Source organism: Orycteropus afer, unplaced genomic scaffold (assembly GCF_000298275.1).
Source record: "Orycteropus afer afer isolate SDZICR_OR568_19922 unplaced genomic scaffold, OryAfe1.0 scaffold00054, whole genome shotgun sequence".
NCBI lineage: Eukaryota > Metazoa > Chordata > Mammalia > Tubulidentata > Orycteropodidae > Orycteropus > Orycteropus afer.
Genome location: NW_006921641.1, coordinates 1,808,933 through 1,822,549, shown reverse-complemented (window position 1 = coordinate 1,822,549; position 13,617 = coordinate 1,808,933). Strand labels below are relative to the sequence as shown.

General features: G+C 38.2%; 1 protein-coding gene across 1 annotated transcript in view; it reads left to right on the top strand.

The window, feature by feature from the left end:
• The first annotated feature begins 10,693 nt into the window (after positions 1-10,693).
• RASGRP3 (RAS guanyl releasing protein 3) overlaps positions 10,694-13,617 on the top strand; it is a 56,002-nt gene continuing 53,078 nt past the window's right edge. Inside the window, exons 1-2 of the mRNA XM_007938890.2 lie at positions 10,694-10,763; positions 11,749-11,851. Of these exons, the coding sequence (XP_007937081.1) occupies positions 10,694-10,763; positions 11,749-11,851 (173 nt within the window). The remainder of the gene's footprint in view (positions 10,764-11,748; positions 11,852-13,617) is intronic.

Genomic DNA, 13,617 nt, shown 5'->3' with positions numbered 1-13,617 from the left:
AGAAGGAGAATTAAAATTAAATCAGACCAATACATAAATAATCAAAGAGTGAACTGAGAAAATTCAGTAATGACATCTTGTAATTTATGACCTTTTTAATGGCTACAGATAATGAGTGCTTTGAAAAGTACAAATGGTGGGAAGGAAATAGAAAAAATTTGGCTAGGAAGGTAGAGCGCATGGGGAACAAAATTGGGGTTGCAGTTGCCAGAATGAAATATCCTGAATCAGGCCAAAGGGTGGGAGCTAAACTATTTATTTATTATTCATTTTCAATAGTGTCTGTCTTCTTCTTCAAAGCATCAAGCAAAACCAGTTTAATGAGAGCAGGGATCCATGCCCTAGTAAGAAACAAAATCAATTGCTGTTGAGTTGCTTCTCATGCAATGGTGATCCTACATGTATGAAAGTAGAACTGTGCTCCATAAGGTTTTTGATGGCTGATTTTTTAAAAAATATAATTAGATCAATAGGCTTTCTTCAAAGTGTCTCTGGCTGGGCTCAAACCTCCAGTCTTTGGTTAGCAGCCAAGCGCATTAACTGCACCTCCCAGGGATCCCTTAGTGAAGACATCACCTAGTAAATGCTGGCCACAAGGCTTGTATTTATTGAAAGTGTGACTATACCATAACAGCAGAAATGAGTACTTTTCCTTCAATACAGAAGAAATCTGTCATACATGTTGTTGCAGAAAAGTTATCTGAAATAATTTCAGAAGCATGATACAAAAGGATGGTGCCTTGGAAACAAGGAATACTGTTTGAACTTTTTCTCAACACAAACTGCAGCATGAGGAGAAATGTAAACCTTCTGCTCTTGATGAAGATAATACCAACACTTCTGGTTTCTTTCTTCTGTTCTCCACAGTCTCTTGCAAATATTCATCTCTTGATATGCCTCAGAACTGCTTCTATCATACCTTCCAGCAGATGCCATTGCCTCCTTCCTCTTAAACAGAAATCACCAGACAGGAACTCTCTTGAATAAGAATTACCAGCAAAACTACAATCTCCTCATATCTATGCCCACTTTCTTTCTTACCTGTTGTCACAAGAAGCATCCCTCTACTTTATCCAAGGTGAGTGTTTCCACCTGTGCCTGGATCCATCATTCCCCTGGGACCCTGTCCTCTGAGGGACCTTGTTATATGAATTAACTTCTCTCTCTCCTATTACTTCCATTTCCCTTTCCTCTGGCTCTTTTCCATAAGCACATAAACATGTTCAGATCTCAACCCAGAGGTCTATAATGTGTACCCAGCAGTCAATTCAGTATTTCCCCTTGAATGTCTCAAATATCTCAAACACAACATGTCCAAAAGTTAGTTCATAATTTGCCCCCTTTGAATATTTTACTCCTCAATTTCTCAATATCAAGGGAATGTCTCCAAGAATGTAACCAAGTGTCTAGCTTGAAATCTGGGAGTCATTTCTAACTTCTTCTTTCTACTCAATCCCATAGCCAACTAATCAGAAAATCTTATTACATTCATCTTCAAAATACATTCTGTAACCAACCACTACTCTCTCCTTATGACCACATTCTGGTTTGGACATCCATCATCTCTTCCCATTATAATTGCTATAATTAACACTTACTTGGTTTCCCCATCCTTGGTGTAGGTTTTTATAATCTCTATACTGCTGCTAAAAAGATCTTTAAAAGTATGTAGATATAATTAAGTTTCTCTCTTGCTTGAAACCTCTAAAATGATGGCTTCCCATTACCCTTTAAATAAAATCCAGACTCCCTTTATACAGCTAAATACTGTCCATGAGCTATTTTTACAGACTTTTTAGACTTATATCTTGTCACATTCAATATTTCAGTAATTCTAAATGCATTTTTTTCCTCTTATTTGCCATTCTCTCCTTTATTTCTGAACATTCACCAGAGTACTTCTTTGTACTCATTCTTTGTCTAACTCTTACCAACCCTTTAGGTCCATATTAGGCAAAAGTTCTCTGGCTTCTACTCTGAAATTAGCATTCTCCCACTGCCATGAGGAGCTCTGGTAGCATAGTGCCTAAGGCACTTGACAGCTAACCAGAGGCTGGCGGTTCAAACCTACCAGCCACTCCTCGGAAGGAAGGTTGGGCAATCTACTTCCGTAGTGATACTGCCTCTGAAACCCAAGGAAGGGTTGCTATGAGTCAGGTCCGATTAGATGGCACATAACAACAACAACAACAACCACAACACTGCCTATGTGCTTTATAGGATATTTCATTGTAATTACATATTTAATTACTTGCTACAGTATAAGAGCAAGAATTGTGTCCATTTTCCTCATCAATTTATCTTTCCCTCAACCTCCACTCCTAACTCCCTATACTAGCCACTCCAGTACCAAGCTTAGTGTTAAGTACCTAATAGATCCTTAGTAATATTGGTCAAAAAAATTATTTGTCTTTTGGGATTTTATTATCATTTCTGTTATTGAACTCATTAATTGTGATTCTCCTGTAGAGTCTCAGAAAACATAAGCACAGCACTTTTAAGATAAGGCAGTCTGCTTCCATAAAGATTTAGAGCCTTTGAAAGTGAATGAGTGTTGTTATGAGTCCGAATCGACTGGATGGCAGTGAGTTAGGTTTTGGTTATGGTGAGAAAGGGAGACTAAGCTTATATATTGCCAGAATAACTAATACTATGACACTAGTCATTAATCAAATTATAAGCTTAATGGCTTATAATAGTTATTATACATTTTCACCAAGTATTTAAGCATTGAGGAACCCCTTTGTTTTCATCTGAAGGTCACATGTTTTGGTTACTTTGTGCTGCTCTAACAGAAAAATACCACAAATAGAAATGGCTTGAAGAAACAGGGATTTATTCTCTTATAATTTTGGAGGCCAGAAGTCTGAGTTCATAGTGCCAGGCTCCAGGGGATGGGTGAAAGTCCCTCAACCTTAGGCTTCAACTCTGTCTCCTATTCCCAGCCCACTGAAGCTGAAGGCTTTTCTTTACTCAAGCAGCTGCTGGCTGCTAAGGCTGACAAACCCAAGATCGACAAGTAAAAAGGCACAGTTCTGATATTACCAAACAACACAGCAGGCCACTAATTCATGTCCAGAAAAAGTCCCAAGATGGGCAGGGCATGGTAGGCTGCTGAACAACGACTTGGCTACATTCAGGGTTCAAGTGTGCCAAAAAGCTGGAGACCTTCTTCAGAGTTGCTTCATACATACTGGAAGCAGCCCAATCCCTAAAGCAACTACTCAGCTGCTCCAGTAGATTCCACCATGGAGTTAATTACCAGTCTCACCATGGGGATTAACTACATCTGGCTGCCCAGCCACTCAACCAGGCCCAGCCAAGTTGACACACAACCTTAACTGCCATAGTCATATGAATATAATGACACATGTATTTCACTTATATATAAAGATATTATCTGCCATTGGGAGGAAAGAGTCTTTGAGATTTTTTGTTTGTTTGCTTGTTTTCTCCAATAGAGATAATACTATAAATAAGACTATCTTTGGAAATTTTAAGGTGACCAGAAAGATCCCTGGTGGTGCAATGGTTAAGCACTCAGCTGTTAACCAAAAGGTTGGTGGTTTGAATCCACCCAGTGGCTCTGCATGAGAAAGACCTGGTGATCTGCTCTCATGAAGATTGCAGCCAAGAAAACTCTGTGAGGCAATTCTGCTCTGTCACATGCGGTTGGTATGAGCCAAAAACTGACTCAATATCACCTGACAGCAACAACAATGTGACCAACATTCTTTCAAAACTATTTTTTGGGTATTTATTAGATTTAACACCTCACTTAGTAAGTCTTATTGTCCCGGGCTGGGAGGAAGCTTCGCTGTCATTTTGGCATTCTTCCTAAGCACTGTCCGGAAATTTAGTACATAACATCCCTGACAGTGATGACATAACTTTGGAGAGAACTTTCAGGAAGGGGAGTCCATTGCTGATGAAGGTAGGTTACCTGCTCACTCTCAGTTGCTCTAATTGTCACAATATTCTTTCTTGTATTTCTCCTTCCCTTCTCCAAACTAACATCTCTCTTCTTGTCAGTCCTGCAAAGTGGTATTCTTCTTAATCTTAAGTTCTTGAGCTTTTAAGTGTTTGAAGGGAAGGGATAGTGGAGGCAAAGGGAACCACCTTCCCTAAGCACCCAGGGTTTTCCAGGCCCCACAGGCAATTTTATATGTTACTTCATTAACTCCTTAAACAATTTAGTAAAGTAAATGACATTAATGACATTTCCCTCAGGAGTAAGTAAAACTTCCCCATTTGGTTGTCTAAAAGTGAAATCTAATTTTTAGAAAGTCTAAGTGTTCTTGGTCAGGAGCCACTGGATGCTAATTTGTATTTTTAGTGTATCATAGAAAAAAACAAAATCTATTGGCTTTGAGTTAATTCTGACTCATAGTGATCCCTTGGGTTACAGAGTAGGATTCCATAGGGTTTTTTTGGCTATAATTTTTAATGGTAGCAATTTGTGAGAACTTTCTTCCACAGGGCTGTGTGGTGGGTTTGAACTGTCAACATTTTAGTTAATAGAAGAGCATAAGCTATTTGTCCAGGAATCCTTCATTAATGGATAATTGCATGGAATTGGCTCTTTTTCACAGCTTCAAAAATTAGCAACACAGTTCTTATTGCCCAGATAACTTGACAAAGACTATCTTGAGGATAAAAGTTTCATCAGTGATGTTAATGAAAAGTCTTTTTGCAGAAAGAACACATCACGGCCTTTGGAAATCACACCCAAAAGAACCCTACTGCTCCCATAAAGTGAGAATTTCTCTCTAAGAAATAATTCAAGCCCTTGGGGAAATGTGCTTATTGTGTTCTTTTCAGACTTGTGGGAAGAATTTAGTGCTGGGCAACAATAATTTTCATCTCAGCCAAAGAGTACCTATCAAAACTATAACTCCAAAATTCACTGCCTTGGAGTCAGTCCTGACTCATAGGGACCCTTCCTTGGATTTCCAAGGCAGTATCACTACGGAAGTAGATGGCCCAACCTTCCATCTGAGGAGGGCTGGTGGGTTTGAACCGCCAGCCTTCTGGTTAGCAGTCAAATGCCTTAGGCACTATAGCAAATCTTAAACCATTTGGAGACTATACAACCTGGAGAACTTGACATTCATTTTGAGACAGCTAAGAGCGATTTTGAGTCAGAGTTTGAGGACCCACAGCTTTAGGGATTTACTTCCATTTCAAAGTCAGTGTCTGGAAATTCTTAATGAGTAATCCACTGGTTTTGATATAAGTATACTTAGACTAAATTAGTATTTTACACTGTGTGTATAAAACTTGGTTTTGAAAAACTTACGGTCTTTTTAACAGGTTAAATTTAAAAGAGACTACTTGATTTTGAATTTTTCCCCTTTAATTGATTTCATAGATTAAGTTAGATGAGCTTTAGACAAAATCTCAAGTACCACCTGTAACTCAAAGTTTTGGAAGCACTTTAGCACAATGTAGATTCTTCTGAGTTTGTATTATTTAAATCTATGTGATAGTTCTTTCTTTCTTTTACCAGGTTCTCCAAAGAACTTTCTCAAGTTTGACAAGCCAGTTCTACAGACTGCTTCTCCAAGGCATTTTCCAATGATAATAACTGCCCTTACATTTCTTTCAAACCTGGAAATCTGCTTAAAAATAATAGGTAACTGTATCTTTAAACTATTGTAGACTATGTATGGACCTCCCATAAAAATAAGTGTACCTAGAAAAATGAAACAAGAGTTAGTTATCTTTGGATAATGGCCTTTTTTCCTTCACTTTCCTGTATTTAATAATGAATGTATATTGCTATAACCATAAAGAAAGTTTACTTTTGAAAAAAGCATAGTAGACATAATAATATGCATAATATGCGTATGAAATGAGATCTCAGGTAAACGAGCAGGCAATAGAATGTTGTGCAGGAGACAGAATGCTGAGCAGGGACACAGACACATCCATTGACTGCAGGAACAGATTGTAACCTGGCTCATCATATGCCAGCTTCTTTGCGGATCACAAATATAACTGCAAACGTTGGTAACAGGGCTTTGGTACCAGGTTATCTTTAACCCTTTGTGGGGAGGCCAACACCTTCCTCAAACAGCTCAGCTAAATAATTATGATTTTGACCTGAGAAATTAGTGTAATTACCCTAGCCTCTCAAAACCAAAACTCACTACCATGGAGTCAGATCCAACTCACAGAGACCCCTCCTTGGGTTTTCCAGGCAGTATGACTAAGGAAGTAGATTGCCCAATCTTCCTTCTAAGGAATGGCTGATGGGTTTGAATCGCCAGCCTTCTGGTTAGCAGTCAAATGCCTCAAGCACTATGCCACCAGAGCTCTATTTGGGTCTAAAGGAGCTCTGAGGGCACTGTGGTTAAAGCACTGAGCTGCTAACCAAAATTTTGGCAATTCGAACCCACCAGCTGCTTTGCTAGAGAAAAATGAGCCAGTCTACTTCCATAAAGATTTACAACCTTGGAAACCCTGTGAGGCAGTTCTACCCTGTCCTATAAAATCACGATGAGTCGGAATTGACTCGATGGCAGTGTGTTGGGTACTTGTTTCTAAGTAATATATATATCATTCAGTGAGTAAAACAGGATAAAAAATGTCTGTCTATACATATAGGCAACCAAACTTGCCTGTGAATTGTCCAGTCTTGATTTTTAACAGGACCAACAGAGCTTATTTTAGGGAAATCAGAGCCATCCTTCCCAAAATGTTCTGAAGGAGGCACCAGATTCTTATTATGAATTTAGGGAGATACTATAAAGTCTAGAAACTCATCAGGAATTTCTGTCCCAGTGATGTTTACAAAAAGATAATGTAAATTATTAAAACAAACTTTAATAATCTTTAATAAGTTTATAAAGCATATATACACTCACACAATATGCACATATTTGAAGACACCCTTTTGACAATATCTAATTCTTTTCTTCATCCATCCATCCACTTGTTCATTCATTTAGTAAATGCTCTTTTAGTATCTTCTATGTGAAAGGCTCAATCTTAGGTGATTAAATACATAAAAAGACACATATAAAAATCCCAGACTTCCTGGAGCTTATATTTATATCACTAGAGAGATTGAAAACAAATAAAATATATAGTTTGTCAGATTGTGATAAGTGCTATGGAGAAAAATAAATCCAGGAAGAGAAGTAGGGCATGCCAAGTGGGAAGTAGGAATGGGGAGAGGGATGTTGTTATTTTAAATAGGGTGGTCAGGAAAGGCCTTCTAGATAAGGTGACTTTGTTAAGAGATGTCAAAGAGTTAGTCCCAGGTGATTTTAATATTTCCCTTTTACAAATCAAGTGGCAGTGGAGGGAGGAGAGCACTGGTTCAGTGTTTTTGTTATTTTTTATTGCACAAGGTGAAATAACTCTTTCTTTATGTTCTAAGAGTGATGACTTCTGCATAAGAATATGGCTCCTACACAGAAATAATAAAGACAGAAAACATTTTTCTGTTCTACCTGGTGAACAGACTCCTCAAATGGCACTCTTCAGTGGTTCCATTGAAGTGGTGCAACCATACAGATGAATGTTAGCTCATCTCCTCTTCATTCATATGTTTGCCTTCTGAAGTTGATGTGAATCTATTGAAGGCAGGCATAAGACAATGACTTGGTCACTATGGGAGCCTCAATGCCTAGCCCAGTGCCTGGCATTTGTCAAGTGTTCAGTGATTGCTAACTAAATAAAGTATGAGAGTAAAATAGTCATTGGGTTCAAATAGTTCATGAGATGAATCCCCAGTGTCCATGTTGTTATTGTTAGGTGCCGTCGAGTTGGCTCTGACTCATAGTGACCATAAGTACAACTGAATGAAACACTGCCCAATCCTGTCCCAATTTCACAATATCTGCTATACCTCAGCCCATCATTGCAGCCACTGCACTCCATCTCACTGAGGGCCTTCCCCTTTTCACTGACCTTCCCCTTTACCAAGCATGATATCCTTCTCTAAGGAATGATCCCTTCTGACAACAGGACCAAAGTAAGTGAGACAAAGTCTGGCCATTCTCGCTTCTAAAGAGCATTCCAGCTGCACTTCTTCCAGGAAAGATTTGTTAGTTCTTCTGGCAGTTCATGGGACTTTCAGTATACTTCACCAACACCACAACTCAAAAGCATCAACTCTTCTTCAGTCTTCCTTACTCACCATCCAGCTCTCACATGCATATGTTGCTGTTGTTGTTGTTAGGTGCCATCGAGTCAGCCCCAACTCATAGCGACCCCTCCTTGGGTTTATGAGGCAATTGAAAACACCATGGCTTGGGTTACATGAACCTTAGTCTTCAAAGAGACATCTTTGCTCTTCAGCACTTTAAAGAGGTCTTTTGGAGCAGATTTGCCCAGTGCAATATGTCGTCTGATGTTTTGACAGCTGCTTCAATTGGTGTTGATTGTGGAACCAAGTAATATGAAATCTTTGACAACTTCAATCTTTTTTCCATTTATCATGATGCTTCTTATTGGCCCAGCTGTGAGGATTTTCCTTTTCTTTATGTTGAGGTGTAATCTATACTGCAGACTGTAGTCTTTAATCTTCATCAGTAAGTGCTTCAAGTCATTCTCACTTTCGGCAAGCAAAATTGTGTCATCTATATAATGCAGGTTGTTAATGAGTCCATATTTATCTACTAAATTGTCCAAAGTTAATAAACACTGTATCTTACATCATAATGACCTCTCTATTTCTTCCAAGCCCTGTATCGATCTGCCACCAAGGACATTTTCTGTAAAATAAAATGATGATGTATGCAGAACAGGGATACTTCCAATATAAGCAATTGTATTAAGTTGTTTCCAGTCACATTTCCCCCATGACAACGCTGTTAAGTGGGACATTTTTCTTCTACCTTTGTGATAGATGCTGTTGTTAGTTGCTGTTAAGTCAGCACCAACTCAGGGCAACCTTATGTGTAACAAAACAAAACATTGTGGGGTCCTGTGCCATCTTCATGATTGTTGGTGTTTGAGTCCAGTACTTTGGCTATTGAGTCAATCCATCTCCTTGAGAGTTTCCCTCATTTTTGCTAATGCCCTACTTTATCAGATATGACGTCCTTTTCTAGAAATTGATCCTTCCTGATGACATGGCCAAAGCAAGCGAGCCAAAGTCTTACCATCTTCTCTTCTAAGAAGCACTCTGGTTGCATTTCTTTTAAGACTGATTTATTAATTCCCTTGGCAGTGCACAGTATATTCAGTAATCTTCAACTTCAACATTCTAGTAACAGTTAGAATACATGTGTCTTCCTTTTTCATTGTCCAGCTTTTGCATGCATATGAAGTGATAACATGAGACAGATAATCTGGTTTATATTCTCTTTCTGAGATGGCACAGAGAAGTAAAATACTTTACACTAGATTGGGGACATAATTATAACACCATGGGATAGTCATACTTAAGGGAGTAATAATGAAAGGGAGATAGGGGACCCAGAACATTTATTTTATAAAGGAGTCCTGATTTTGGTTCTTATTGTCTGACTTTGGACAAGTTGCTGAAACTCTGTAATTCCATAACCTTATCTGTAAGCTAGGAATAATAATTACTACCTCACATTATTGTTGTGAAAGTCAAAATCCATGCATGCATACAAATAGACAGACAGACATACAGATAGATAGATAGATAATCATTTGGCATAGTACCTGATGCATAATGGTCAATAAATTATTGTTAATATTTTTACTATTACTGTTACTATTGAAGAAGTTAAGCAAATATAATTTTTCACACTTCTTGAATGTTTGTATGATCATTGAGGATAATGCTCATAAATACATGTGCTTCAAAGAAATATATTAGTAATAATATTAAAACACATAACATTCCTAATATTCTTGAATGTCTCATCACTTAAGAATGTGAAGAAATTCTAAAATACTGTAAGCATAAAAAAAGTTTCCTCATCAAAATGGAATGGTATTTAACAGCGATCATGTTTTTGTGGTCTCAAAGCACCATAATGCAAAAATGCAACCATTGCCGTGGAATCAGATCCGACTCATAGTGACCCCTCCTTGGATTTCCCTGGCAGTATCAGTACAGAAGTAGATTGCCCAGCCTTCCTTCCGGGGAGTGGCTGGTGAGTTTGAACCACCAGCCTTCTGGTTAGCAGTCAAGTGCCTTAGGCACTACACCACCAGAGCTCCCCAAAGCACCATATGTACCATACCTGTTGTTGTTGTTGTTGTTGTTATGTGCCATCGAGTCGGACCCGACTCATGGCGACCCCTCCTTGGGTTTCCGAGGCAGTATCACTATGGAAGTAGATTGCCCCATCTTCCTTCCAAGGAGTGGCTGGTGGGTTTGAACCACCAGCCTTCTGGTTAGCAGTCAAGTGCCTTAGCCACTATGCTACCAGAGTTTCCATGTACCATACCTACTACATGTTAATGGATAGTATAACAGGCCTTTTGTCATCATGATGGTTTATATGATCTTAGTCACTTTGATATTTCTATAACAGAAAGATAAAATAATGGAAATCATTATTTTTATTACATAAGAAAATGATGCTTTAATGGAGTCTGAATGCCAGTCTGATAACTTTCTCTTCTTTTGTTTCTTTAGAGTTTTCTTGAAGTACAACTACGAACAGATACCACCGAACATCACCAGCTTGCATGATTATGGAGATGGTCTATCTGATGCCAAAAATGTCCACAGTTTTTTGACAACGGCTAAACAACCATGGGGTCAAGCGGACTTGGGAAAGCAGCAACATTAGATGAACTGTTGAGCACGTGCATTAAGATGTTTGGTATGAGCTTTTTCTCCATCATCCTTTGTGCATAGTTTGATACTACCAGTTCCCTCTATTCAGATGCATGTGTTGCTTGTGGAACAGAGTTCAATCTCTATATTTGGTACTTAAGGCCTTTTAACTGACTCCAACCCATCTCTCCAGTATCATTGCCCTCTGCATTTCTTCCTCTTTATTGCTCATAACTCATGCCTCAACTAAATTGTTCACTTAATAATTTTTCTCGAATATTCCCAGCACCTTTTTTCTTCATGCTTTTACCATACTCCTTTCAATGAAACTCAAGTTCAGGGCTTATCTCAAATGTCACTTTCTTCATAATATTATTGTTAATCTCCTTATTAGGAATGTGAGTGCCTCCTTTATGCTCCCACAGTCCTTGACACCCTCTTACGGCACGTGGTATATGCTGCTGTGGTTAGCACAGTCTGCTGCATGAAATATTTGCACACATGTCTTTTATCTCCTACTAGGTTTTACACTCTACAAGTGTATCCTTTCTATGATGTTATTTCTGGATCCACTTGAGCACTTAAGAAAATTCCTTGCACAAATAGTCATACAACAATTGTTTGTTGAATTGATTGCTACAGGAATCAGAGTTAAGCCAGATTAGGGTTGCTAGATAAAATATAGGATGATCAGTTAATTTTGAACTTCAGATAAATGATGAATAAATTTTTAGTATAAGAATGTCCCAAAATAATGTATGGGACATACTTATGTTTTAAAAATTATTTTGTTTATCTGAAATTCACATTTAACTAGGCATCCTGTATGTTCATTTGCTAAATTTGCCAACCTTAGACCAGAAGAATGGCAAGGCTTACATTAACTTGCAAGGATATATCAGCATATGGTAAAAGGATGGAGAAGATAATTGGGTCAATGAAAATCTTTGATGCTGTTGTTTCTCTACTGGTATTAGAAGAAGAGAAGAGTAGCACTCTGTCTCCTCATTCTTTATTTTGTTTTTTAACAGATGACAATGGAGAGCTGAATAACAGTTATTTGCCAAGAATAGTTTTACTGATGCACCGATGGTATTTATCATCCACTGAATTGGCAGAAAAACTTCTCTGCATATATCCTTTTAACTACTGTATAATTTTTACAATCATAAATAAAATTTTGTATTTAGATAAAGTGTCTACCAAAGCCAGTAGATTAAGATGACTAAGCAGTCTTTAGTCAGTTATGCAGATGTTTTATTAATATATAGAGGTGTCTAGACAAAATATCTGGATGATGGGCCAAAAGCTGTTCATCTGGGTGTTTTAGCTCTACTTAAAAATAACCAGTAATATGTAAAATGAAACAGTAGTTATAGGCTGAATATTTATAATTTGTCTTCAACATTTTTGATGTAAATGACAAAATCTGTGAAAGTCAGAATCTGCATAAGGGAGAAACCTGTCAAGGAATGAGAACTCAAATATTTTCCACTAATAGAGAATGAAAGAAAAATGATAAGACTGAAAACGTGTGAGACCTGGAAAAACAGGGCAGGCCTGTCGTATTCTAGCTCTTACAAGTGCCATTGTATAATGAAAGAATGTTTAAAGCCAATTTAAGACCTAATTTATTCTTTCTAGGATGGCAAAATAGCAGGATAGAAGATGGAGCAAGACGTATGGAAATGCCAGCCAAAATGATATGTTATGGCTCAGGCACAAACACCACCTAAGTTTCATATCTTCCCTTGCTGGCAAGACACAAAGAAAATTCTGGCAGGTTTATTATAATTTGTGGATTGATATTAATTTTAGATTTCCTCTGACATTAAAAAAAAAGCATTAGAATCCAAATTATATAATAAAGGCTTCCATAGGCCCACCACTTTTGTATACAATGCAGTCCTGAAAAGTATTTGAAAGTCAAATGATTAAAAATAGAAAAATAGTATCACATGTATATGCAACTTTTCCCCCCTCCAAGATCTAATGTATGTTATGTAATCTCTGATATTGGTTCTTGTGGTCTCCACCTTCTCCAAGCCCAGGGTGCCCTATAGGTGAATGAGAAGCCCACAGGGCTCAGGGAGCTGCCGGTGGGAGGGTCTGTCGTGTGTTCTCAGTGCCTACCACTGCTGCCTGAGCTAGGTGGTGCTTCCGCTGCTCACTTCAATCTTCCTTCACTTTCAGCTTCTCTCTGGCCTCCTACAATCTCACTGAAAGTAGCAAAGCATGTAAGAGAAGGTAAGGGGACTCCCCACCTACTGAAGTGAAGAAGAGCTTAGACTCTGGGGCCCACTTTTAGAAGGCAGGGCATAGGAAAGGATAGATGGATGGGATTGAATCAGTTGGGTCCTGCCCCTCCCTAGGATCCAAACATTGTCCAAAGAATACACCCACAAACACTATTCTCACCTTTTTAGTGTGTCCGTTGATTTAGCAAACACTACTAAAAAGGGATATTTGGACACATAAAATCTAATAAGTGGAAGTACAGATTATATGAAAGTTGAAAACTGTAATTTGACATTTCTTTAAAATTTACTCCCTTTGTGTCTTAGTTTCCTGGGGCTACCACAACAAAATACTACACAATATTTTCCACAAATACTACATAATACTTCCATTAAAAAAAAAAAAAAACAAAACTTCCACAAATGTGGAAGGCATTTAAAACAAAACAAAATAAAACCCCAGAAATTTATCATCTCATAGTTCTAGAGACTGGAAGTCCAAATTCACGGCACTGGCAGGACCATGTTTCTATCTGTTTACTCTCTGTTCCCTGTCTCTTCCAATTTCTGGTAGTCCTGGGCATTTCCATGGTGGCCTCCCCTATGTGTGACCCTATTTCAGTGTCTTCCTTTGGTAGTGTAATGGATAAGGCATTGGTCAGT